The sequence below is a fragment of the Agelaius phoeniceus genome, chromosome 1 (genome assembly GCF_051311805.1).
Source record: "Agelaius phoeniceus isolate bAgePho1 chromosome 1, bAgePho1.hap1, whole genome shotgun sequence".
In the NCBI taxonomy this organism is placed as follows: Eukaryota; Metazoa; Chordata; class Aves; order Passeriformes; family Icteridae; genus Agelaius; species Agelaius phoeniceus.
In genome coordinates this window covers 110,280,066-110,304,483 of record NC_135265.1, presented here as the reverse complement: position 1 = coordinate 110,304,483, position 24,418 = coordinate 110,280,066, and the positions used below count along the sequence as shown (strand labels likewise).

Below are 24,418 nucleotides of genomic sequence, written 5' to 3'. Positions count from 1 at the left end.
ATTTTTCATTAGATTAAAGAGGGGTTTTTCAGTTGAATAGTGTCAACATAAATAGTTTGAGGGCTTCACTTAACACTTCACTAAACACTTCACTTAACACTATGGGTCTAAATCAGTCATCTGAAATTCCTGGTATACTTCTGTTTCATATGTGTGATACTAATTGCAGCTACAGTTTAAGAGCACCTTTTATGCAAATCAGACACTACTGCAAACCTTTTGTTCAGCTTGCTGTATGTTACCTAATGCTGGCAATCCATGAACCAGTTTCCCTTGGTGAATACATTCAGCCCCTGGTCATGTCCTTAGCTTGAGGCTCTTGCTTTTATGGAAAGGTGTTGTAGAAAGAGAGGCCTACCTATCAAAGTGCAGCTAACAATATAGAATTTGTCTTTTGTTTACAGCCTTCCATACAATGAGTTCTTTGGTGGTGTAAGTGGCCTCACAGTGGAACAATTCAAGAAGATCAATGGTTTTCCAAATGCCTTTTGGGGATGGGGTGGAGAAGATGATGATCTTTGGAACAGGTGAGCTTTGAGTGCTTAGGTCTTTCTGTACCATCCAACCTTTGAGACCAATTAGGTGCTTTTTGTTCTGTTCCTTGTTACATTTTTGTAATTTGTTTTAAATTTAAAAATTCTAGAAAGTTTGCTTCAGAAATATCAGAATGCACCATTTGAAGGAATAAGTATCATGTTCTTTTTCCTTGGCCTGGGGGCAACTAGCAGATTCTTAAGAGCTAGATCTTGTAACAGCAGATGTAACAACAGGTAACCATACTAAGCACATTGCATCCCTCTTACTGCTGACATTATGAAATACCATCCACAGACATGTAGTGTAAGCATGAGTTTCATGTCTTAGGGGCAGTGCTTGAGAGAGAGGTTAATTTGTGAGTATATTGATAATCCCAGAGTGGACAACAGACAACCCTGCTCGTGGCATTGCCAACTGCTCACAGTGAATGAGTCGAAACTGTTCTAAGTGAGCTGTTGAAAATGTCTGCATCATTTTTTTACATAAAGAGTTTTATAGATATAGAGGTTTTTTTAGAATTTTATATATAAAGAGATATATTTTAAAGTACGAGGGTTTTTTTGTACTTTTTTCTTGCTATTTCCATGCTTTTATGCTGGAACAAGCAGGAAATATTAAATATGTAATTATTATTATTATTTTGCACTTTGTTTTGCCAACTTTTTTAGTTGTTTGGTTTGGAGTGTTACGGGTTTTTTGGGAAGGGAATGTCAGTGAACATAAAGACTTAGCTTTAAAATATTTGATGTGTATTTTTCACTTTAACTTGTATGACAAGTTGTAAGAAGATGTTTTTACAAATGTTCACTGCAGGGTTCACTATGCTGGATACAATGTAACGAGACCAGAAGGTGATTTAGGGAAGTACAAATCCATTCCTCATCATCACAGAGGAGAAGTCCAGTTTTTAGGACGGTAAGAAAAACCTAGAAATAATCAAATACTACAGCTAAAGATGTAAAATTTTTTTCTTGCATTCTTGCACACATATGAATAAGCAGTCAGTTCTTATCAGTGTTATTTCCTCTTTGGTGCTAAAATTTGTATTTTCTTAAATATGTTATGTTTTCTGTTCAGATATTTTTTTATTTAACTATGAGAAAGACTAAATGCATGTCAGAAGATACTATCATCATAACCTTTGATCCATAATGTTGTTGTTCCATAATAGTTTGGGCATTAGTGCTGGCAGGGCTCCATTAGTTGGTTATTTTGGATATTTTGCAAAAGGAAGCAGTGCCACTAGGGCAAAGGACTCCTGCATGAAAAATGACCTTAAAAGTCCTCAAGGATTGGTTTCTTCCCTCATATTTCATTATTTTTTGAGATACAGGTCTTCTCATTTCCTGTGTGCATTGATTTAAACCTTTTCTTTTGGGGTTCCTTTCTTTTGCTACAATGATACAAAACACTTAAACTGGCTGGTAGGTTCTGGCTGCCCTGGAATGGAATAGAAACCAGAATGCAACAGATGAACTACACATAAAATTTAGAAGGTGAAACACAAAAGAAAGGGTTTATGATAAGTGTTTTCAGGCAACTAGAAATAGTGTTCAATTCTGTCATCTTTTTCTGGGAACATATTTTTTCTCTTTTATTCATAGTTTTGAATTATGAAAAAAATTACAGACATGCACAGTAGAGATGAGTAAATCAGTTACAGGACATGAAAATGTATATATGGATAATAGGGGGGAGAAGAACTTTTTTTTCAATCACCTCAGATTTAGATGTTTGCAAATGCAGGAGTCTCAAGAGTGAAATGAAAATAATTTCAGACATTTAAATGTATAATGAAGAATAGTGAAGATTCCTAAATCTTCCCTGAACTCCTTAGTTGAATTTTATAGCAAAAAAACATGAAGAAATTGAATAATTAAAAATCTGTTTCATTTGGGACCATGAGAAGCTTACGTATTGAATGCTTCCTTTGTTATTTAGTCCTAATGTGAACTTGTATATGTGACCATAAAATCTAATTGTATTAAAAATCTTTAAAGCTTGTTTTTAAACCTAAGATAGGTTATTTGGTAATTTCAAGGATCTGAAAAGTAGTTTAAGAATTTAAGGTGTACTTGAAAATTAAATGACTGTCGCAGTATAATGTCTAACATCAGCTGAATTGTTTCTTGCAAATCTTTCTCATTTTTCTTCTTCCAACTCCTTCTGCAGATACAAACTTCTGAGGTATTCCAGAGAACGTCAGTATATTGATGGGTTGAACAATTTAGTATATACTCCTAAAATACTTGTCAGTAGATTGTATAAAAATATAACTGTTAATCTCCTACCAGAACTCGCTCCTGTTAGAGACTATTGATGGAAGTGGATTGGCAAGAATCTTACCAGAATAAACTTTTAACACTGGAAGCTACTGATAAACACTGTAAAACAAAACAAAACCAACAAACAACAGCTTAGAATTAGAGTTTTTTGACCAACTGATGATGCATATTTGGGATGAGAAGTGATTGTATGTACCGTGCGTTTTGATCTGAAAGAAAAGCCAGCAGCTACCACTCAGATGTTTACAGCATGAGACTACTGTTCAAGCCTTCATTCTTCACACTCTCTATCTTAACTTCTCAACTATTTAAACTGCAGAAACAGACTTGTAGCTTCTCTGGAAGTAAGGACAGAGGCCTCTTCCAGGAATTTTTTTATACTAAACTGCCCCTCCTCATATTTAAATGAATGCTCTTGTTTCTTTTTAAAATGTGTTTTGTAAATATGTGATGTAAATTAATGTATGTACATTGCTTTTCAATTGTTCAATATTTTATGCTTCAGTATGTATTTGAGTGTGTTCTTGTTTGATCTCTATAGGAATGTTTTTATTAGCATGAAAGAACAAGTGTAAAATGTAAGTATGCTTATAAAAAGGTTATACCTTATGTGAAATGAAGGAAATATTAATTGTTGGCCAGCTATGACTGTAAACTGTTATACTAGTTTTGAGCTCTAGGCCTTCTGCATATCTATTTAGAATAATCAAATTCTTATATAAACCTGCTAGAAAGAAAGCTTTTGATTTTATTTATTGCCAGCGAAATTGTATGATACCCTGCCTGCCATCTGAATCGTATTTATATGCATATTGCATGTGTATTACAGAAAATCTTGCAGTTGTTGCATATTATGATCTACAGGAACTCTTAACTGTATCCAAGTGTGCCACTAGTGTCAATGTCAGGGATTTTAATGCCTAAAACAATGTGTCTGGGTGCGTACAGTATTTTAGTATTGTTCTTTTTTTTTTTTTTTCATTCTAGTAAACAGCACTTTTATTCCTCCAAAATCAGAAGAGCCAAAAATGTGTCTTCATTGGAAGAATATTAAAGTTAGATTTTTAAGAGAATAATAAAACATAATTCTGATAGTTCAAATGCTTGCAGTGTGGGATTCTCAGAAGCACGGTGTTGGTCGTGCTGTTCTGCTGATGAGGATGGTGATGACATAAGCAGAACAGAAAGCAGGCCAATCTCAAGTGCTTTTTAAAATTCCACTCATAATATATTATTCAATATAGTTATTTAAGGGCCTATTCTGGTAGAGTGCTGAGTGCTTCTATGATGCACTGAGGATCCTCAAGTCGATGACTGTCAATGAGATTGAGGTTGCACAGTCCCACTAAGGATTGGTCCTATCTGTTTCTCTATTTTTGTGGTGTTAAATGTATGAGTAACTAGCCTCTTTCCTTATCTTCTTATTTTCTCTTTGCTTGTAATGTTATGCTACCTAAAGTATCCCACTGCTAAGCATTATTATCTTTACTAATATTTTTTTACATCCCTTGTTAATACAAAGGAAAAGGACCAGGTCATTTATTTTCTATGTTAATGCAAATATAGTGACCAAGATATACGAAACTGTTTCATTTGTCACAGTTACTCAACGCTTTAGGAACCAAAGACTGACTTCTGCTCCCTAAAGAATGGAAAGCAGTATATATAATAAGGATTGTTTATCCATAGAGTGTTCTGTAAGAGTGTTGACAAAGAATCCTAACTTTTAAGTCATTACTATATGTTGGTTTCTTAAATTGCTGCCGCAGATGGTGTGGTGCTTTTTATATTTTAAGTTTGTTTGCCATAAACACCTTTGATTTCTTTGGCATCCCAGCAGCAAATTTTACCCTTAGCCATCCTTCAGTAATGTTATGAACTTAGCTGTAGGCATCCCAAATATTTAGTAGAAATATTATTATTTAACTTAGTAGTTGAGAACAATTGTAAGGGATATTTTATACCATACAGGAATTACCTTAATATCTACCAGTTAATCTAATATGCTTTAGGAATGATGTAATGCAATGAAAATAACTAAAAGCATAAAGTGAAGAAAACATCCTTCAAAAGCATGCTTAAAGAGGTTTGCTCACCTCCTGATAGATTTTTCTATAACTGGGTGTATAGAACATTCTGAACCATATGGAGAAAGCTGAGATAATACACTGTATGAAAAATTATATCTCTAAAATAATATTTGTCTTATTTCATAGCAGACTAATACAGTTCTTTAAGAACAGTTGAATAAATTTTTAAATCCCTCATGTAATTTTGAAGTGATTTCTGGTTTTCAGTACAGGTGTACCTACAATTTCACATTTACAGTTATGAAACATCCTTTGGTATTGTAGGTCTGTACTGTTTTCTGAAGCATGCTTTTGTTCTCTTTTCTTAGACATTCTGTGAAATTTATGTGCAATTTAAAAAAATCTAATGCATATATATGTATATATACTTACATATATACATACTATATTACACATATGCTGTGGCTGAACTAATATAACTTTACAGCTTTAAGTGATTGATCATGTATGGTCCTAGAAAAATGTGAATTAAACCAGTATGTGAATGGATTGTGACATATAGCTGAGTTCTTAAAAATTTTGCATTTTGGTGCCCCAAAATGATGGATGTTAAATTATGAATTGTTGACCAACACTCTTCTCTAAGTACCTTTTATCACTTTGTTGAGAAGTTTTAGAAGTTGCCATCTTAAATTACATGAAAATAGTGTTTGTATACTACCTGTCTGAACTCAGTACTCTTCTGTAGTGAATTTTAACATAGACAGTGCCTTCAAACAAAATAAATACAATGCAGAACTAAGAGTTGTGCACATTCCTTTTGATAATTTCATGGTTCTGGTAAAATGTAGAGAGAAGCCAATCACATTGGCTTTTGAATTGCTGACAAGGCAAGTAAGGGATGTCTTCAAGGAGTGAACATGGAGGGAGAAGAAGGAGGAAGTATTTTACAAGATTCTGAAGGTCTTGCAAAATAGCAAGTAAAAACATTACAGAACTATTAAAAGTAGAATCTGGTTAATATGCTAAGATACTCTCAAGCCCATTTTGTATGTTTCAAATTTAAGTAGGAGAATAAAATATAAAGTCCATTTTGCAAATACGCAGTGTGTTGAAAAGCAAGTGCAAAATGTCCTTTTTCTTGGATCTTGCCACTCTATTTTTCTATTGTTATGTTTACTAATTGTTGTAGTGGGTTACTAATGAGCCAACTGTTTAAAAAAATTAAAAGGATCCATTGCATATCAGCAAGCGGAAGTGTACTTAAGATTATTTTATTTGTAGAGGTATGTAAGATAGGCTCAATGAAAAAATGCACTGAAACAAATGCTGGGAATTTCCTGTGTACTATCATAGTTTTGGGTTTTTTTGTTGTTCATGGAAATGTTTGTACTTTTTTATCATTGTCTTTTATGAAATATAATGTTCTAAAGATTGTGTTGGTTTGTTTTTTCTGAGATTCTGTGGAAAAGATATTATCTTTGTGTTTTGTTTCTAGACAAAATGCTCGTTTTTCTAGTGCTCAGTACCCCAAAGTAACAGCAAAAAGAATGGACACACCTGTCCAAATTCATCAGGTTAGACTGTGATGGGATCAGGCCTTAGGCAGGCAGGGCTTTTTCCCTTTCTTTGTATTTATAGGCTTTCAGCTTTGGGTTTTATTAGTCTAAGTGACTCAACTTTTTCCATACTTTTCCAAGACAGGGTTGTTCTTCTGTTGAATTCCCTAATGGTTCTACCCTACTAGAATGGGAATAGAAGGATTCATCCATATTTCTCCTGGCATTAAGTAGGAAACTGATTTTCTCAGGATTCATCAGTTATCCTTATTTTTGTTTGCATTTTACAATGCTTTTATGAAAATGCTTTTATGAAAATGTCTGATGGTTTGAGGTATGCAAGTAATTCTGGGGAGCACTTTAACTTGGGAAAGTATTTGCAGAATTTTCTGCAAATAAAAAGTATATCACTTGAAGAAGCTTATTCATGTATTTGCAGAATTTTCTGCAAATACATGAATAAGCTTCTTCAAGTGATATACTTTTCTGAAACACAGGCTTCTGGTCTGTCCTTGAAAATGTCACAAGTTATGCTATATTGGAAAACAGGAAAGAAGGCATTTTAAGTATCTGTAACCTGCTTAGCATCTGTAAATGCTGTTCTGCTATTCTGTCACCTTTACCTGCTTTCACTTCTATGTCTCCAAAATCAGAATTGAGAGGTGAGTTTATCTTGATAATTATGTGAGGCCCTGAGTGAGTAATCCCATGTGACTTCATCTGTTGTGAGCTTCATTAATAAAACATAGGAGATGGTAGTGGTGGACTGTATTTTCCGTCTGCTTGCTTTTCATGAGACACCTTTCACAGATGTGTTTTGTTCAATTCCTTTGCCAGAAGAATTTAGTTTATCAGCTTCCTGGAAGACTGCTTTATTCTCTGAGTCCCCATAATGGGATTTCAATACATTTTTTTTCTGAGGTTAATGTGTTTTTTTTCAAATCCTAAACTTTTATTCAGAAGGGCAATACTGACAATACAGAAATGCAGAATACTTCAATTCAGAAGACTATTTGAAAACAAAGTCAGTACACTTTCTTCCTAAAGTTAACAAAGTGAATAAAAAACTTACTGTTAGTGATTTACTATGAAATCTGAAGCTGTTGATACATTCAGATACTAAGTTCTTATCATTTATGGAAATTTTAATTTACACAACTGAATTTTCATGTTAATGTCAGCTTTTATGCCACTGGCTCGCTAACTACTGCTGTGGTTGAGTAAGAGAAGGGACTGAGGACAACAGCAATCTTGTAACGCCGATTACCAGCATCATTAGCTGTGAACACCACCTGGAAAAAGGAAAAACAAATATGAGACAAAATGAGAAGTGATCTCTAGATAAGAGCCTGGATGGAACCATTGTGATCATTGTATCTAACTTCACATGAGACTTCAGAAATATTCTCACTCTGAAGTGTGACTGCTTGTAACACTCAGTTTTTCCGCTGGTTAAATACCCTTTATTAAAAGTATAAATACCACATTATTTAAGACTTTATTCAATTTATTTATTATCCAAATTGGCATTTCCTTGTTGGTACTCATAAATAACAACAAGACTGTTTCTTGTTTCCTTATGAAGGTCTTCTATGAACCCCAGTGATTTTCTTTATTTAAAAAAAAAGAAGCTAGCCCATTTGCCCATTCTTTCAAGTACTGGAATGCTTTTGTTACTCTTACCATGTTCTCTACTTCAAGGAACAGAATTAAACAGCGCTGCACTAGCTATCATTAGGCCAGAGTATAAAACAATGAGTGTCTCTAGTTCTGATTCAAAATCTAGTAGTTAGAGAAAGACTGCATTAGTTATCTGGCCACAGCATGATAATAACCTTACATATGAATGATTTACCACAGCCCTATTAACATCTCCCTGACCAGCACATCCTGTCCTTTGATTTCTCACTCCACATAATACATTATTTTGTGTTCTGAGATGAGAGTTGTCAGCTTTTAAAACAGACAGTTTAATAGCATTCTGTGATGCACAGCTTGTGTTCCTTTCAACATTAATAAAAAAGATGCATATGAAACAACCAATGAACTGAGCAAAATGTGTTCCCTACTGAGGCTTATTTTTAAGAAAGAAGGCACTGTAGATTAAATTAATTTCCAGTCAACCATTATCTTGATATACAATCAATTCACTTACATGCTGTAAATCTTCCTTCTTCCCTTTTTTATTTCAGTTCCCACAGAAGGCAAGGCTATCTAGCCTTCTAACCTTCATTATTGTCTAGTATAAGAATGTCATCTTTCATTTGTTGGAAGACAGAGAATTTTATCCAAGCGTTAGCCACCTTTTCTTCACAGAGATAAGGAGCAGCTAAGCAGATCTCTCACAGTCCAACAAACAACTAATACAGAGCTGCTGCTACTGAAAGGTCATAGGAAAGCACTAATGCTGTTGGGGGGAAGGAGACAGTCCCCAAATCCCTCAGCAGTACCTGGTTTGGAACAACTTCCTCTAACCAGTTTGTCCCAGGCAAATTAAAGAGGCATGTTGTACTTTTTTTTTTCTCTAGTAAACTGGGGCTCCAAGCATCCAGAACGTAGTACATACTTTTGTTTCTTTAAAAATCTAAATGACGAACTTTGTCTGTAGCCATGAAAATGTTGTCTCCAAAAGACAGATTAATACTTTTCCTAGGGGACTTCACAGAGTACTCCACTTGTTGTCCCTCAAACACTTAGAATAATCACAAAAACAATTATGGGCTTACGTAGAGGTAGAAGGAATGAAAACCTCTCCATAAATAATGCACCGAAGAGCTTTGAGACTGGTGGGGGAGCTAGTAACTAGGTTCTGTCATGACTGTGTTCCTACAAAGCTTTGAGACTGTGGATTTAAAGTGTTAATGTGAAAATATTTTAAACTGAAAATGAAGTTCAACATATGCAGTTAGTAACCAAAGTCCACACATAGTAAGTATCTTTATTCTTTGCAACTGAAGTAGAGGAAAAAAGGAATACTCACATCAGCGTGTTGGTGGAAGGGATTCAAGCCCAGACTCTTCCAGTAAGAGGCTGTATCAAGCTCAAGCTTGTATAACCCTGCTACAAATTGTTCTTTCGTTGTAAGCTCTGGGAGGCCTCCTTTTTCATTGGTTTGTCTGTGTAATGGTAGAAGAACACACTTTTATAGTTTGGTTAAAAGCCTGAGAAAGTTTTTGGCAATTGAACTTGAGTGGTGTGTGGCTTAAATAATAGGATGAATACTTCTATTGATCTGGAATGGCTTATGTCCATCTGTATTATGGATGCTTCAGAGCTTATCTTGGCATTTGCTACTTCCACAGTGACCACAGCAGATGACTGCCTGCCATCTCATTAACTCTGCATGGTTTGGGGGCGAGCCAAAAACTGGCATTATTGTTCATAGACTCTTGGCAGAGTCTTGGAGTTCAATTAAATGAACACACTCAGAGGGAAAACTTCACCACTGCTGTAAGCAACATGGAAGCTCTATGATCCATCACTGTGCAACTAAGTAGGGTCAACTGTCTTGATTTTTCCATGGTTTTCTTTCTTATTTAAATGCATTGAGTTGTTTTATCAGTATAAATATTGTTTACAGTTGGCTATTAGAAATTTGAGGTCTGCTATTTGAAATGACTATAGGTCAGCTAGCAGTGAAGCCTCATGGAATTCCTTGTGGTTTGTACTGGCCTCAACAAAGAGGCAGTTTTGTTTGATTTGAAGATACTATCAGTGTTACCTAAAGGCCTAGTAATGGTATGAAACCATACATCTTTGAACATCTGCCCATTTTAGGGTCCAGAAGCAATATTGAATGCTGTCTCTCAGACATGTCCCTTTTTTGAAACACCTTTCTGTGAAACAAGTTTTGTAATACTAGGAGATTTTTTATTTGGTAGGTTATTCACAAATAACAGAGCTACCAGTGCCTGATTTTGGTATGTAAAGACCACCGTCTTTTGTTCTAGCTGCCAATTTTTTTCTGAACATATTTTATTCAAATTGCATGTAGAGAAAAATAATGTCATTGTGCAGTGCAATACTTAAGATTTGTTTTTTCATGTAGCTTAGAAAGTAAGGTATAGAATACCATTTATACCTTACAAGATGCTCCATAGTCAGTTATCAGAAGTTTTATATGTATTCAATTGTCTCTTTTTTTTCCTTTGTCACAGATTGATCATTGCTAGATAACTGGTCACTTCTCTAATAAGCTTTTTCAGATGGTATCAAATGCATCTTTGACTGAGAATGTTTGTTATAGGACATCTTGCTAGCATTCAATTATTTACAAATTATTAAGGTTGGAGAGGTTGATTTATTGTTAGCATGACTTTTGCTTACCTTATCCTGAGGTTACTTTGCTCCTTGTTTCAAATGTTACATGTGTTTTTGATACTTCAATCAACATCCAGCTGTTATGAGTATCTTTATATAGAGTCTCTAAGCTCAGAAATGAAGATAAGTGAACTGAACACCCTTACTGGAAAATTTCACGCATTTACAGTGATAGAATAGGTGTGAAATTGTCTTCTCACTTGAGGGAGTGAGGCAATTTAAGCAGGACAACATGAATAGATTGTTTTCCCCACATTGTACGTGTGGCCTTCACTGTACCTATATTTCTCAAGGACACATGAGAGCTATGTTGCTTGTGCCAGCCCAGTGCTCTGTGACACCCAAGAGGCATTTGAGCAGTTTCTGCAGGAATTTATAGAAATATATCTGAGTCTGGGATTCCACTGTTGAACTTCATGTGCTATGCCAGCTTGAGAGCCCTTTCTCACTATTTTTCAAAAGTGTAATAGACTGTTAGCATACCTGGAAAGGCCTCAGGTGAGACTTTGCAACTATCATGAGGAGCTTAGTGTGGAAGTGGAATATTTCTTGGTGAATAAAGAATGCTCATTCTGTGTATCCCCTAAGAATTTTTTCAATTTAATTTCAGGTTATACTTTAAGTAAAAATTGCTTTTTATTTTTTTTAAGTCTTAATATTTACTAAAATAGAGGGCAATTAAAAAAAGTCATCTGCATCTTAAATTCTACAATTATGTTTTTCAAAAGACATGGCCATATTTATATTTATGGAGATTATTTTTTATTATTTGAGGCATGATTGCTTCTTTGTGAGGGAGAAGGTGAGAAAGAATTATCCCCAAATTTTCTCCTTTTGGCTAAGTCCTTTATCTTGAAGTAAAGTAGGCTAGCAAGCATGATGTGGTATATGTTCAAAACAGTTTCTTTTTAAAACTGGTGTTGTAAGAAATGAAAATCCATTTAGAAAGATAGAAAATGGCCAATAAAGGTAGGATTCTCAACCAGAGTCTTGGTTTCAAAATGTAAGAGTCTATCTGATACTTCTGGTAACAATGCAGCAGTTCATTGCTGGGTACTTAAAGGTAATATAGACCTTTGCAATGAAATTAAAGAGAAGTGATGACTGAATTAAAGGATAGCTTAAAATACTTTCTCGTATTCATAAGATTTATAAAGCACTATAAAACCATTTTTGTAGTTGAAACTGAAGTACATTTAGAAGACAGTCTGCAGCAAGTTAATTCAATTGTATGTTATCTTTCCTCTGAGGAAAACAGACATCTCATTTTAGAGAATGTGGAACTGCTCTTTCAACTATTTGAAAGAGCACTTCCCATTGCCTTTCTCATCTTTCACTCATTATTTTAGTGTGACTTACTGTGAATTTAGCAGTTCCCAAGATCCATCTGCAGCTCCTTTATATAATTTAACTGCAACATTTGGAGCTGGACTTCCTCGGACGGAATCCACAACTTTTACAGAAAGAGGATGCTTGGCATCAGGAGAGTCCTGCAATAGGGAGAGAATTTTTATGTTGCAAGAAGGTTGACATTGCATCATAAAAGAGTAGAGAATATAATTCTCCAGATCTACAGTAAAGACCATGTTTTTCATGAGAATATTGCTGTGTACTGAGGAAACATAATCTGAAGCTTTCTGGGGGCTGGATATGGTAGAGACAGGAAGGAAGATTTCAGGAGCTGTTGGGCATGTAGCCATGTACACCAAGGAGGCACGGCAGATGTGAGACCACATTTCTATTTCTTCTTTGGCATGGCTTAGTACACATCATCTCCAGCATGAAGCTGTAACTAAATTGTGGCCTCAACAGGAAATAATTACATCCTCAAAGGTAGTAGGAAAGTTTAAATATCTGCCAACTCTTCCCCTGTATTTTGGTCTGGCAATCTGAGCACAGTTTTCTGGATTTGAGAGCCTCTCATACCTTGTTCCACAGAGCTATCTTTGTTGCCACAAATTTACAGTTCTGCTGTAAACATGATAAGCACCACATACATACTCTCTCTTAACAGCATGTTGAATCAGATTTGTCAACCCTGGCAGCTACACAAGGACAGGAGAGAAAAACTTTCCTTCAAATACAGGATGGCTATAGTTTCACCCCGATACATCCATGGCCTGATGTTTTACCTTTTCAAAAATAGAATTAAATCAGTGCTTTGACCTTACCCAATTCTGCAGATGAAGAGTGAGAAAATAGAGCTTTGTAGAAGGTGCTAATCAAGGATGATCTCAAAATAGCAGTCACTGATATCCATTTAATCATTGTAAAATTAATTGTGGTGTAGATGGTTAAAAATTAAGAGCCCTCTCTTTCACACCCTCTTACAATCTGGGATGTTCCACAGGCCAGGAACCCTGTCTAGTATCATACCAATATATCAGCATGTATCTATACTGCCTGTATGCCCAGATTCCTCATGCTCCCTTTCTGGAATGCAGTGGCTCCTCACTGGTGGTACTCATGAGGCCTTGAAAAGAAGGGCTGCACTGCCACAGCCGATTTTCCTGACTTTTGCACCCTAGGAGTTCAATGAAACCCTAATTCCTCAACAGCGTTAGTCAGGTACTATTTTCCCAAGGATCAGAGTTGAGAGGAAAAATGAGTAGTTGAGGAGAGAGAGAGAGACAAGGCTGTTATAGGAGAATTTCAGGCTGAAGCATCTGAGTCTTTAGCTTGCTTTCCTGGGATAAATGAACCCTCTGGAAGAAGAATCCTGACTTTAGCTCTGCTCTTTACTTACATGGGATTAAGCTGTAGTGGGTAGGGCAGTAAGGCAGAAGTCTAGAGAAGACCTTTCTCTAGCATGGATTTTGCAACAGGAGATGAAATTCCTCATGACACAGCTTGTTCATTATGTTATGAATGCACGAGGTTTTTTGTCTAGTGAATACAATAGTTTTTCCTGTCTTGTTTTACATTGCTTTTCATGTAGTTGCTGTGTCTAATGGCAAGTGCTACTTCTCTACCCATAAAGTCCTCTCTCTAATCACTAGAGAAGGAGAAAGAAGGACCAGAAAAGAGTAATAGCAGAGAACTACAGTCAGTACATACTGTAAAATCAAAATAATAATGAAAAAAGAATAAAAGAATTGGGACTACATCAGTAGAAGGACTTCAGTCCTTAGACACTTACCAATGGTGCAGCTTCAGAGCAAAGTGCCAGGCCAGCTAAGAAAACGAGAAATACAGAATGAAAAGCCATTTTGCCTACCACTAGGAAGTCTGTGTCAGCAAGCAGAAAATGGTGGGAGCTGTGATTTTTATATCAAGGCCTCTGAAATGAAGCTACTTATCAGAAAACCTCTATGACTTTCAACACGTAGATTCATACTATTTACTTAGTAAACAATGAGAAAATAAGTAACCCATACAAACATGAACCTTGTCTGTGAAAATAAGTCTTTTCTATTCTAGAACCTTGTCTGTGGAAATCTTGTGAACATTGCCTAGTTCAACTGCTGTGTCAATTTTCTTCAAAGAAATGTCTATTTTCTATTTTTCCCTTTCTATTGAGGAATAATTGCTGTATATACCTGAGAGAAATACAAATTTTATGTCAACTCAGCAATTTCAGTGAGAAATTCTCCATGGTTATGGCTTGGTTTAACTGAGTCAGCCATGCTCATATATTAAGAGATTTCTCTCCACATCGCTCTCCTCCCCACCTCTAATCAAATGTAGGTGGATAATCTGTGGGCTACTTCGTTATCTTACCCTTTCCCTAGGAAGAAAAATATATTACTTTTGGTTTTCAGCATGGCATCAAGATACTTACACACCAACTTCTGAAGCTCATTTTAACAGTATTTTAAGTTGTGTCTCTTGTCCCTTAGATTCAGTACAAGCTCAGGACTTTCCCCATATAACTGCAAGTCAGCTCCTACCAGAAGCATCTGGTTCGACTGAAGGAAATGTGGCTTGAAATTCAACTTTGTCTTTCTGATCTTTGCTCAGACATATGTACATAAACTCTTTTACTAGGTTTATCCTCTCATCAGAGGGATGACTACAAGCAGAGTAGTTTTTTCTCTTTGTTTTGGATTTTTTTCCCCTAGTATATCTATATGAGCAAATTTAAGTCCTATTTTGAGGGCTTAGCATAACACACCTCAAGTGAAACCTACCAGTTTTCAAGCTCCAGGGATAGCAAGATCCCATGAAATCTCCATACTTTATGATGAGTGCTGTTTTGAAACTGTTTGCACTGCTTACAAGAGTTGTGTAATTATGCTAGCATCTAGAAATCCATGAAAAAGTAACCAGTGAAATGTTAAAGGCAAGCTTTTGTAACTTGTGAATTCACTTGCCATGCTGTCATCCCAGCAGGCTCTGGGTATAAACTCCAAGGTCAGTGGCAAATGAGTGCCGCAGGTTTCTGGCTGGCATGATTTCAGTTTCTTTCTCAGTAGTTTATGTAATCCAGGTAGAACCAATTCCTCTACTTCAGGATATTTTAAATACAATACAGAAATCACTGCTAAAGCCCTTAAAGCCTTTAGTCAGTTTATCAGCAACTTTATTTGAATCACAGTCACTGTACAGCTTACCTTTTCCTTTTTATAAAAATATGAAGAGACTATTAAGAAGATGCTTCTCTTTTTGAACTTCTTTTTAATGATGGCTACAGATTTGACTTATTAGGGATTTAACTGGAATGCACCTATATAGGGTAGCCAGATGCGTTATGTCAAATATTTGCTTTAATATCAAAGATGTTAAAAAGAGTGCTAATTGAAATTACTTCAGTACTTCCTAGATTGATTGAGCAGCCAACTTTCCTCTTGAGACATCAGTGTGTTGAGGTTTACTTGAAGTTTTAAGTAAAGGTACACAGATTTTAAGTCTTTCAGCTCTCTGATCATACTTATTTCAATGGTTTCTGTGTTGTTTGTTCTGCTGCTAGGTATTCAGAATTTCACCTATTCACCTTATGACCTGGTTGATAGTGGGACCATATTTTCTGTGTGTAAACTTTGAGTAGCACAGATGGCTTTCTTATTTTGAGTACATTTATTTGGTAATTTTTTTAAGGTAACACAACCCTATGAATTTCCTGTTTTGAGCCAATGTATTTGGTGAGACTTCTTTAAGCCAGTGGAGGAAGATAACAAAACTAAATCAAGTGTCATCCCATGTGTGTTTTTCAGATGTCCTTTGCACTTTAATGCAAATTATAATACTTTAGAAAACAATAAAATTCCACTAATTGAGTCAAAATTGTTTTAAAGAAGTAATATTTTATTGACTTGTCTGAGGTTTGCCAGGTCACAAAATGAAAATAAAACAACTAATGTAGCAAAAAGTTATGCATTAGCAATAGGAAAAACCTTCCTCCTAAAAGCCTATGATAGTTCTAGTGGAGGAAAGTGTGAGGAGACAGTACATGTTTATTCCTCGGGGGCGGTGACAACAGCAGTGGTTGAGTAGGAGAAAGGGCTGAGGAGAGCGGCGATGGTGTAGTGGCGGTGACCGGAGTCGTTAGCAGTGAACACCACCTGGAAAAGGGAAAACTCGTGGTCATGATGAGCAACACACAGCCAAAGCAGCTTATTAACAACTAAGCAGCACACCCCACTGCATCTGCAGGCACTTTGCTGGTTCTGTTCAATGCTTTTACCCTTCTGAAGGGTAATGCTTCTGGTACTTTGTGATTGCCAAGGACTGAGATATTTGTGGGGTTTGGGCTGAGGTCCACAGAGCGCTTCAGCTGCAGTGAGGCTGAATGGAAATACCCACACCTGAGCCAGGCAAACTACTTTGTGATGTGGAATAGGAGGGTAAGGGGGAGGTATCTCAAATGACCAGTAAGAAAGACAGGAGTGAAATTCCACCCAGGGAATTTAAATACAATCCCTGTGTGACATGGCCAAACAAGGCAGGCAGCTGGAGCCCAAAGCCATTTTCTGTACTTCAGTGCCCCCTCCTGTTTTTAAGACCATTGGTGATGGGTCAGTTTTTGCATTAAGAACTCAGTGGCTAGACTTGCCAGAACAAGGAGAGATCCTTACCCTAAGATAATTCAAATCTACTGCTCTTCAAATTAGTCCAATGGGACTTGGGACACACAATTCCCAGGAGAGTATTGTCACCTGGGTTAAATTCCAGCTTTCTTTAGCCTACTATTTGATCTATTTTCTAAATCATGAAGGACTTTCTATAAGTGGACTATAGAGTTCTTTCCTATGACCAAAGTCTAAGCTGCTGGGACATGAGGACTGTAGGCTTCAGCTATCCTGTACACTGTCAGTCCCTGAACTCTTCCCACTTCCCAGGCTAGCTTGTTGGCCTGTAGGCTATTATGCCAAGGAAAAGCCTTCTCAGCCTAGCTGGAACATTCTCAGTCAGGTACTTTTAAGCACCTTCTGAGGTGTACCCCTTACAACTTTCAGACATCCAAATGGTTAGGGAATACTTTTGAGGTTTCTTTTTTGATCTAAATCACCCAAACAGCACCTCAGACTTTAAGGATCTGGGACACAGTAATTTGTTTTAGTCTTCCACTAGAGCTCCATGAACTTGTGGTTTGAAATGTTCTACAACACCACCAGTAGCTGTTCCAGACTACTTAAACTGGGGAAACTTAAATTTAATGACAGATTAAGCCTAAAGAATTTAAACAGATTTTGGATATGCTAAGTAAATGTAGTAGAATATTTACACAATAGTAGTAGAAGTAGAATATTTATACAATAAATCAGTGTAGGACTGAAAGCAAGGAGAGAGACATGACATGATCACATTTCTGGGCTGCTTGTAAAATTTGAGTATCAACAAAATAGTCAACTTTTCCTTTCCCACCATGGTTTCGTCTTTACTTTTTTATACCTTCTTTTTTTTTTTTTGGTTTTTTTTTTAGTTGTATAGTTTGGTACTGAACATCATTTTAAAAAAAGGCACACCAGAAAGAATTGTTTTTTTCTTGTAATTATATGTCATGTTAGAATTCAGGGATTTTCATGTGACTGATATGGGGTAAATACCTCTGATTTAAGCATAACTTATTTCCTATAAAATTAGGGTTTCCAAATCCAAATCTCTCCATTACTTCATCATCAATAAAAGCAGGTTCTTTTTTTTGGTGTTGTTTTTTTATTATTATTTTTTAAATTTTTGGTTTTTTCTTGTTTGTTTTTATAAAAACTGTCTACTATTGAATAATGTAGCTCTTTTCAAGCAAGATTCCCTGCTGGTATGAGTAGGTGAATGGGAACAGCTACACTTTGGAAGAGCTGTGTCAGCATTTGCAGGGAAGTTGGCTCCTTCCTGTGGCTTAGCTGGATATTTACTGCCTCTATTTGCCCAGTGCTGTGTGGCAGTGAACCACTTGACTGAGTGTTGCTGCTCCTTCAGTATTAAAGGGCTGTGTTTGCTCTTTCCAGCTGATGCCACTACACAGGCAGTGTGTTCTGGTTATCAGTGTGCACTGGTTATCAGTGGGCACTGGTTATCAGTGGGCACTGGTTATCAAGGATATTTGCCACTACTCACATCAGCATATTCGTGGAATGCAGAAAGTCCGAGCGCCTTCCAGTAGGAGCTGGTATCAAACTTCACCATGTACTTTCCCTCTACAAACTGTTCTTCTGACGTGAGATCATGAATCTCCCCATACTCTGTGGTTTTCCTGTAATGATTAAATATCTATATAAATATTTTATACTATCATTTAGATGCTAAACAGAAACAGTCAGTGTGGAATATTAAATAGCAGAGGTGCCAAATTCTACATTGAGCAGCCTAATCCTCTGAAATAATTCCTTCCCTTTATGTAGTGGATGTTTCCACACATTGCAGAATCTGTCCTTGCTACCAACTCACCCATACACATCACAAATAAAAGCTGGCTGGTCCCTCTTTTAGTATCATGTCTAACTTGTACCCAATGTCCTCTGGAACCAAAGGTTACTGTCTTAGGAGAAGGAATGTCATGATGAGAGGCAAAATGCCAAATCTCAAAATGAAACTAAGCAGAGAAGAGAAATTTTATTGGAAAATTATTTTGTTCTCCAGTTATTAGCACTGAGGCTCTGGAGTTTATTCCTATACAATGATGTTATTTTATGTGACCCTTAGTGATAATGTCTTGAAAAAGCAATTTAGCATCATAAGATTTTAATAATTTGAATTACCTTGGTCAAGGAGCAGGGCCCTCTTGCTCTGAGTACCATATAAATGAGCAATAGGAATTCCCAGCTCAGAGCTTATGTGCTCAGCTCAGAACAAAAAACTGTGGATGGAGAAATTCCAGTAGCAAGAAGGAAGTATAGCTGGCACTGCACTCTATTTGTTTGAAAAGGAGGCTTTTCAAGCTTTGTATGACAGCTGTTTAAATATTTACATACTTAGCTTCTAAACGCCATTTATCTCTTTTCCCTCCTTTTACTTAGTTTCTGATTTTGTAACCTTTTGTGTTTGTTTGTTTTTGTTTGGGTCTTTTTCTGCAGAAAATATTTATTTGATGTTTATAGCACTTCATAACCACATGATTTAGTTGAAGGAAAAATGAAGAAAGCCTTAACTGGGAGAACTAGTGGAACTTTCCTGTCTTATGGCAAGGAGTAACTGTCTAGGCAGAAAACAAACTTGACGAGGATGAGTGGAAGTGGAGGAAGATAAGCAGTGACATGCTGCTTATCTGGGACAGGATCAGTTGTGTTATTGGGCTTTTCTTTCCCAGTCCCTTTCTCCTCCTTCACCTTATTTGTAATGGTGGTAAATAAAAAAAGACTGAATTACAGAGCTTTTGCTTAAATTAAGAGGTAGCAGGATGGAAAATCCCATACTAATTTTAATTTTTTTTATTTGTCAAGACTGACAAAATCTCACTGGTCCAATGCAAGTGTAATCAAGTGTATCCAGAGCAGACCAAACCTGCAGAGAACCAAAGTCCTATTTGAAACAAGTATCACAGTCAGTTTGTAAAGTGTATGCATCTGTTTTCTTTTAGTTTAATTAGTAATTCCTGGTTTGATCTATATTGCTTTAATAAAAGAAGAAAGAATTCATTTGTGAGTGTTCTTGAAGCTGAAGTGAAAGAGAATTACTGAGATCCTGCAGAAGTTAGTGAATCATGTACTTCTGCCTATAATCTTGATAGTCTAGGTAAGCAATTAAAAGGAAAAATGGTGTCTGCCTCAAAATCTTTGTTCAGGAAAACAAATTAGTTTTAGTTTGAGAAAAGTGTGGATGGAGCTGGAATGGTGCTTTCCCTAAGGGGTAATGCTCCAGAGTATCAGATGTTAACCATCCAGAACAGCTGGGAAACTGGAAACAAGAGCTCACTTGAAAATGCATGCCCGCTAACAGAAGTTAATGGCACTTTCTTTATTTTAATTATTAAGTGGTAGCCATTCAATGCAACTGGTCACACAAGGAAACCCTTCAGCATTACTGCTGCACAGACAGCCAACAGGACAGTGTGTGATTCAGAGCCTGGAGGGGATGAGCACAAGGCAGGGATGCTCAGCATTCAGCACTGGTAGCAAAATGCTCTGATTGCTTCTGAACAGCACTTGTATTTCTGTCTGAGTGGGGGACTAAATATAATATGGTTCCTTATTCTTAACAGGATGTGGACTGCCAGCATCTGCTGTAAGACGAACAGCTAAATTAAAAAGCTGTGCTTTTCCAGTAAAGTTACTACAGTGCCAGCCCATACTGCAGTCCTGATCCTCTTTTTGACTGTCTGGACCTTAGTTGTATATTGTAGCCAGTTAAATCTACACTGCCTGTACAATGATGTTTATGGACTCTTAGGACATACTGCACTGAGATAAACTGTTCTCAGATGCAGACTGATGAGGAAATATCTCAGGAACACTAGCTCTTCTTTTGGAGTTAAAAAAAAAAAAAGGAGGGTTGGGGAACCACTTCAAAATACACAGAAGTCTTTTCTTTCATGACTTGTAACCCAGGTTACATGAAAACTGTGTTCGCTGACTGCAAATCTTGAACGACATGATAAGACCTAGATTTCAAAAAACTTGTGAGGAGTGAGAAGATCAAAGCTAGTCATGGGAGGATCTCATATAGAATCTAAATGACATTTTCTGCACCCTAAACCCTTCCCCAGTATGTCTTAGCTCAAGTTATCTTTTCTTGCATATTTTTAGCTAGAGTAATTTTCAAATAAGCCTCTTAATAAAGTCAGCTCCTACTATTCTAACTTCCCCACTGCCCCTTAAACACCATTACTCAAATTCAACAGTTGCTGAGTACATTTGCTTAATTCCATGAAGTGTGCTTGCAAAGTAAACATAAGAAAACAAAATGGTAAAAACATAACTACAACAGATATTTGTACAAAATGTAACTTTCCCATATGTATCTGCTATGTACTGTAACTTCAAAATGTTATTCACCTTATGGGAGTATTTACAGATTGTGTTCCGGGATTCATTCACATTTTCAGCTGTTTTAACACAGGGATATTCTGGCTTCTCCAAAAGAAAAAAATTGTAATTGCATGTGAAAACTTTGTTCAAACAACCGTTTGAAAACTTTGTTCAAATCACCTAAAGTCAATGGTATTACTGAAAGCAGCCTTGGTTGTAATGCAAGTCAGGAAAAATGTCAAAATCTTTACCTGCAATAAAAGTTATGATTTAATGTTCCTTCATCACCATCCCCCAGCAAAATGGTTCTCACTTGCCTAGGCTTAATCTTCCCAATTTATGGTTAAGAAGATGTGATTAGATTTTCTTGAGTGCACTAACCTAAAGTGTCAGCAGAAGTTGCCTAAGAACTACAGGATTTGTCTCTATGGGCTTGTTGAGAGCAGGGCTACAAAATGAACAAAAAAACCACTTTTTTTCTTGCACCAGAAGTGAGGGCATTTAATAATGTAATTTCTCTTATTCATCTGTAAATTGTATTTTGTATTAGCTGTTAAACAGTACTTGATGAAACATTTTAAATAATTTGGTTTTCTAATAATGAAAGGAATGCTCACTAGGGATAAGATGTTATCCTTGTCTCTGCTTTCCTTGAAAAAAATGTGTCACTTTTCATGGAGTTTCTCTGTTCATTAAAGTATATAAATCCATTTTAGGAGTCATTTATTCCTAGGTTAAGATTCAGCATGGGAGTAGAGTTTGTTTTTTCAGTCTTGTAAACTTTCTTTCTACTTTTCAATGGGGAAAAGCATTTTTGGTTTTCATTATATAAAAAGAAACCATTCAGATGGAGAAAAAGTTATTTCTCCTTATAGTCTTCTTCTCTGGGGTTTTCTTTCTTTTTTTTTTCCCCTGCTGCTTATGTGTAAATCATGCTATAAAAACTCCTAATAAAAAACAGTTAGATGTACAGTTGACTCCTGTCCATTCTTGTGTTTATCATTCTGTGCTTAAATATTCTGCTGCTACTGGAGACTTCTCTTGAGTTATTTAAAAATCTGATTCAACAAACATTTGCAATGAAAGTTAAATGTCTAAATACCTCAGCTACTTGAATTTTAGTAAACTGTGTTCTTCTGTTACTCATACACCTGTCACAGACTGAAGGTATTATTGTCTGACCCTCTAAGGTATTTGTAAGGATGCTAGGTATCTATTGGTATTGGTCTGTAATTCTAGAAAAACACATTCAGAGCTAGAGAAAAGGCCTCAAACTGCTGAGATTTTGCTTCAGTGTTATGTTACAATAGTATTCTTAAAAACTATCTGGTCAAGGAGTTTCTTCCAACCAGCACATTTGATACACAGCAGAAGATGAATAATGCAATAATTATTTACATGTGTGCAGACAAAGCCTACAGAGAGGATTTTGTATGTGACTGCTGCAAATTAAGCTCTATATCCATTGCACATGAAGATAGGTTAGTCTGGATTACCTATAAAACACTGGTAAATAGGCTTTTTTTCTTTTTCTTTCTATAGAAAGGAAAGATAATACTGAAGCTAGGAGAAAAAATAAGTATCAAAACTAGTCCCTTTCAAAGATAAGATGAGCATCTGAACATATTTTTGCAATTAACATTTCGGTCACGGAAAAGTTCCACTTAAACCTAACAGATTTGGAATCAGAATTCATGTGCTATGAACACTGATAGTGTGGCACGTGTCAGAAAACACATTTCTCTTTTGATCAGAGCTCCATTCCTTGAACTCCTCAATTGCTTGCCCAAGGCACCCCGAAAACAGCTCCAGAAGACCACACAACTTACCCAACAGCAAAGTCCTGCCAGCTTCCATCTTCAGCCTGTTTAAAAACTTTAACATTTACATCAGATGCAGGGCTTCCTCTGACTGCATCCAGCACTTTCACCATAAGAGGGCATTTGGAATCAACAGAGCCATGGGAGACCTTGGGGAAAGGAGGAGAAGTTGTATAGGAACTGTTCACCAAGTCTGCAAAAACCTTCTCCCAAAGAAAAGATAGATTCTAATTGCAGAATTACCATTCACTTAAAAGCAAGTTCTCTGCCAATGCTATTCAAAGCTAATTTCCAAACATCTATTTCTTAAGCAGAATATCTTAGAGCTTTATACTGATGCTTTATTACACACACACAGATTGCTTGGTCAATATTAGAGTTGCTCTAAATGGCTCTATGAAAATGATACAATGTTATACCTTCATAATATCACAAATATGAAAATAGCAAATTCTTTTAAGTGCAAAGTATGTTATCTAGGGAAACCAACAAAGAAATACATATGACATCCTAAGGCAGAAAGAATATCCCTCTCTTAGACTTCATTACATTATAAGGAATCCTTAGTCATACCTCAAAAATAGTTTTTATTTGCTTTAGAGAAGCCCTTGTTTGGTGAAACTGCCTCTTTATTGAGGATATGGAATGTGAGTCATGAACAGATAGAAACAAAGCAAAATAAAAGGTCACACCACCTAGATCCTTGACCCTTCCATAATACCTTAAAATAGGTGGGTAAATTACAAGAAAAGAAAAAAGTTTTAAGAATTCTGAAGAATACTATAAAAAAACCCCCAGAAATTGCATTCTGACAAAGCCCAATGGTTGCAGAATTTCATGGATGAGGAGGATGCTAGTCATCTAGAAAATCTAGATTATCATTCTTGTAATGATTGAGCTTGAAAACAAAGAAACTCACCAGTGGTGCAGCTTCAGAGAAAAATACCAGTCCAGCTAAGAAAACAAAGAGTGCAGACTGAAAGGCCATTCTGCTTGCTGTTAGTGAGCCTTGGTGCCAGCAGCCAGGAGCTGAGGGGATTTGAGATTTTATAGCCAATCCAACAACAAAACAGGCTGCTTATTGGGTGCCCATATGACTCCAAAACTGCTGATTCTGATTATTTGCTTAGTAAATAGCCCAATCCTAGAGTCAGTCCATTGCTTCATGGCACTGCCATTGAAGTCAATGGAAGGACTGCAGGATCACTAGAGAAAAGAAAATAAGTAACGGACACAAACATGACCCTTGCCTGGGGAGATTACACTCATAGAAAGCCCTCCACAAAATAACACAAATGACCTTTTTTTTTGCCCAGAAATTCAACTAGTTCTAGGAGAATTTCTTTATCTTGCCCTTAGGTTGGGCATGAAAATGCCCCAATGCTTTCTCCGCAGCCACCCCATGTTTCTTCTCAGTATATTCACTTCTTTCTGAGGATCAGATCCACATATGGATGCAGACTCAGTATATGGGTGATGGAGTTTGTTCATAGTCTGGCTCAAGCAGTGCTGGATTCCCAATCAGTC

At 36.4% G+C, this 24,418-nt stretch overlaps 3 protein-coding genes across 3 annotated transcripts in view; 1 reads left to right on the top strand and 2 right to left on the bottom strand.

The window, feature by feature from the left end:
- Positions 1-6,289, top strand: part of B4GALT6 (beta-1,4-galactosyltransferase 6) — a 30,715-nt gene extending 24,426 nt beyond the window's left edge. Inside the window, exons 7-9 of the mRNA XM_054645976.2 lie at positions 405-527; positions 1,351-1,452; positions 2,710-6,289. Of these exons, the coding sequence (XP_054501951.1) occupies positions 405-527; positions 1,351-1,452; positions 2,710-2,857 (373 nt within the window). The 3' untranslated portion in view covers positions 2,858-6,289. The remainder of the gene's footprint in view (positions 1-404; positions 528-1,350; positions 1,453-2,709) is intronic.
- A 1,226-nt stretch (positions 6,290-7,515) lies between these two features.
- On the bottom strand, positions 7,516-14,440 carry LOC129121310 (transthyretin). The gene is made up of 4 exons (XM_054634531.2): positions 13,871-14,440; positions 12,091-12,221; positions 9,392-9,527; positions 7,516-7,703 (listed from the first exon to the last, which is right to left on the bottom strand). Exons 1-4 carry the CDS (start codon positions 13,937-13,939, stop codon positions 7,596-7,598), a joined length of 444 nt encoding a protein of 147 aa, XP_054490506.1. The 5' UTR covers positions 13,940-14,440; the 3' UTR covers positions 7,516-7,595.
- Positions 14,441-15,954: 1,514 nt separating this feature from the next.
- On the bottom strand, positions 15,955-23,965 carry LOC129121394 (transthyretin). Its single transcript, XM_054634657.2, has 4 exons — positions 23,811-23,965; positions 22,901-23,040; positions 18,226-18,361; positions 15,955-16,232 (listed from the first exon to the last, which is right to left on the bottom strand). The coding sequence occupies exons 1-4, from the start codon at positions 23,877-23,879 to the stop codon at positions 16,125-16,127; spliced, it is 453 nt and encodes a 150-aa protein (XP_054490632.2). The 5' UTR covers positions 23,880-23,965; the 3' UTR covers positions 15,955-16,124.
- Between the last annotated feature and the right edge of the window lie 453 nt (positions 23,966-24,418).

Excerpts from the sequence above, each read along its gene's own strand:
- LOC129121310 (XM_054634531.2), bottom strand. The coding sequence starts at position 13,939 with ATGGCTTTTCATTCTGTATTTCTCGTTTTCTTAGCTGGCCTGGCACTT. Across the intron at positions 9,528-12,090 it reads TGGGAACTGCTAAATTCACA|ACAAACCAATGAAAAAGGAG; the intron begins GTAAGTCACACT and ends ACCATTACACAG. Across the intron at positions 7,704-9,391 it reads CCTTCCACCAACACGCTGAT|GTGGTGTTCACAGCTAATGA; the intron begins GTGAGTATTCCT and ends TCCTTTTTCCAG.
- LOC129121394 (XM_054634657.2), bottom strand. The coding sequence starts at position 23,879 with ATGGCCTTTCAGTCTGCACTCTTTGTTTTCTTAGCTGGACTGGTATTT. Across the intron at positions 18,362-22,900 it reads TGGCAGGACTTTGCTGTTGG|GAAAACCACAGAGTATGGGG; the intron begins GTAAGTTGTGTG and ends TAATCATTACAG. Across the intron at positions 16,233-18,225 it reads CATTCCACGAATATGCTGAT|GTGGTGTTCACTGCTAACGA; the intron begins GTGAGTAGTGGC and ends TCCCTTTTCCAG.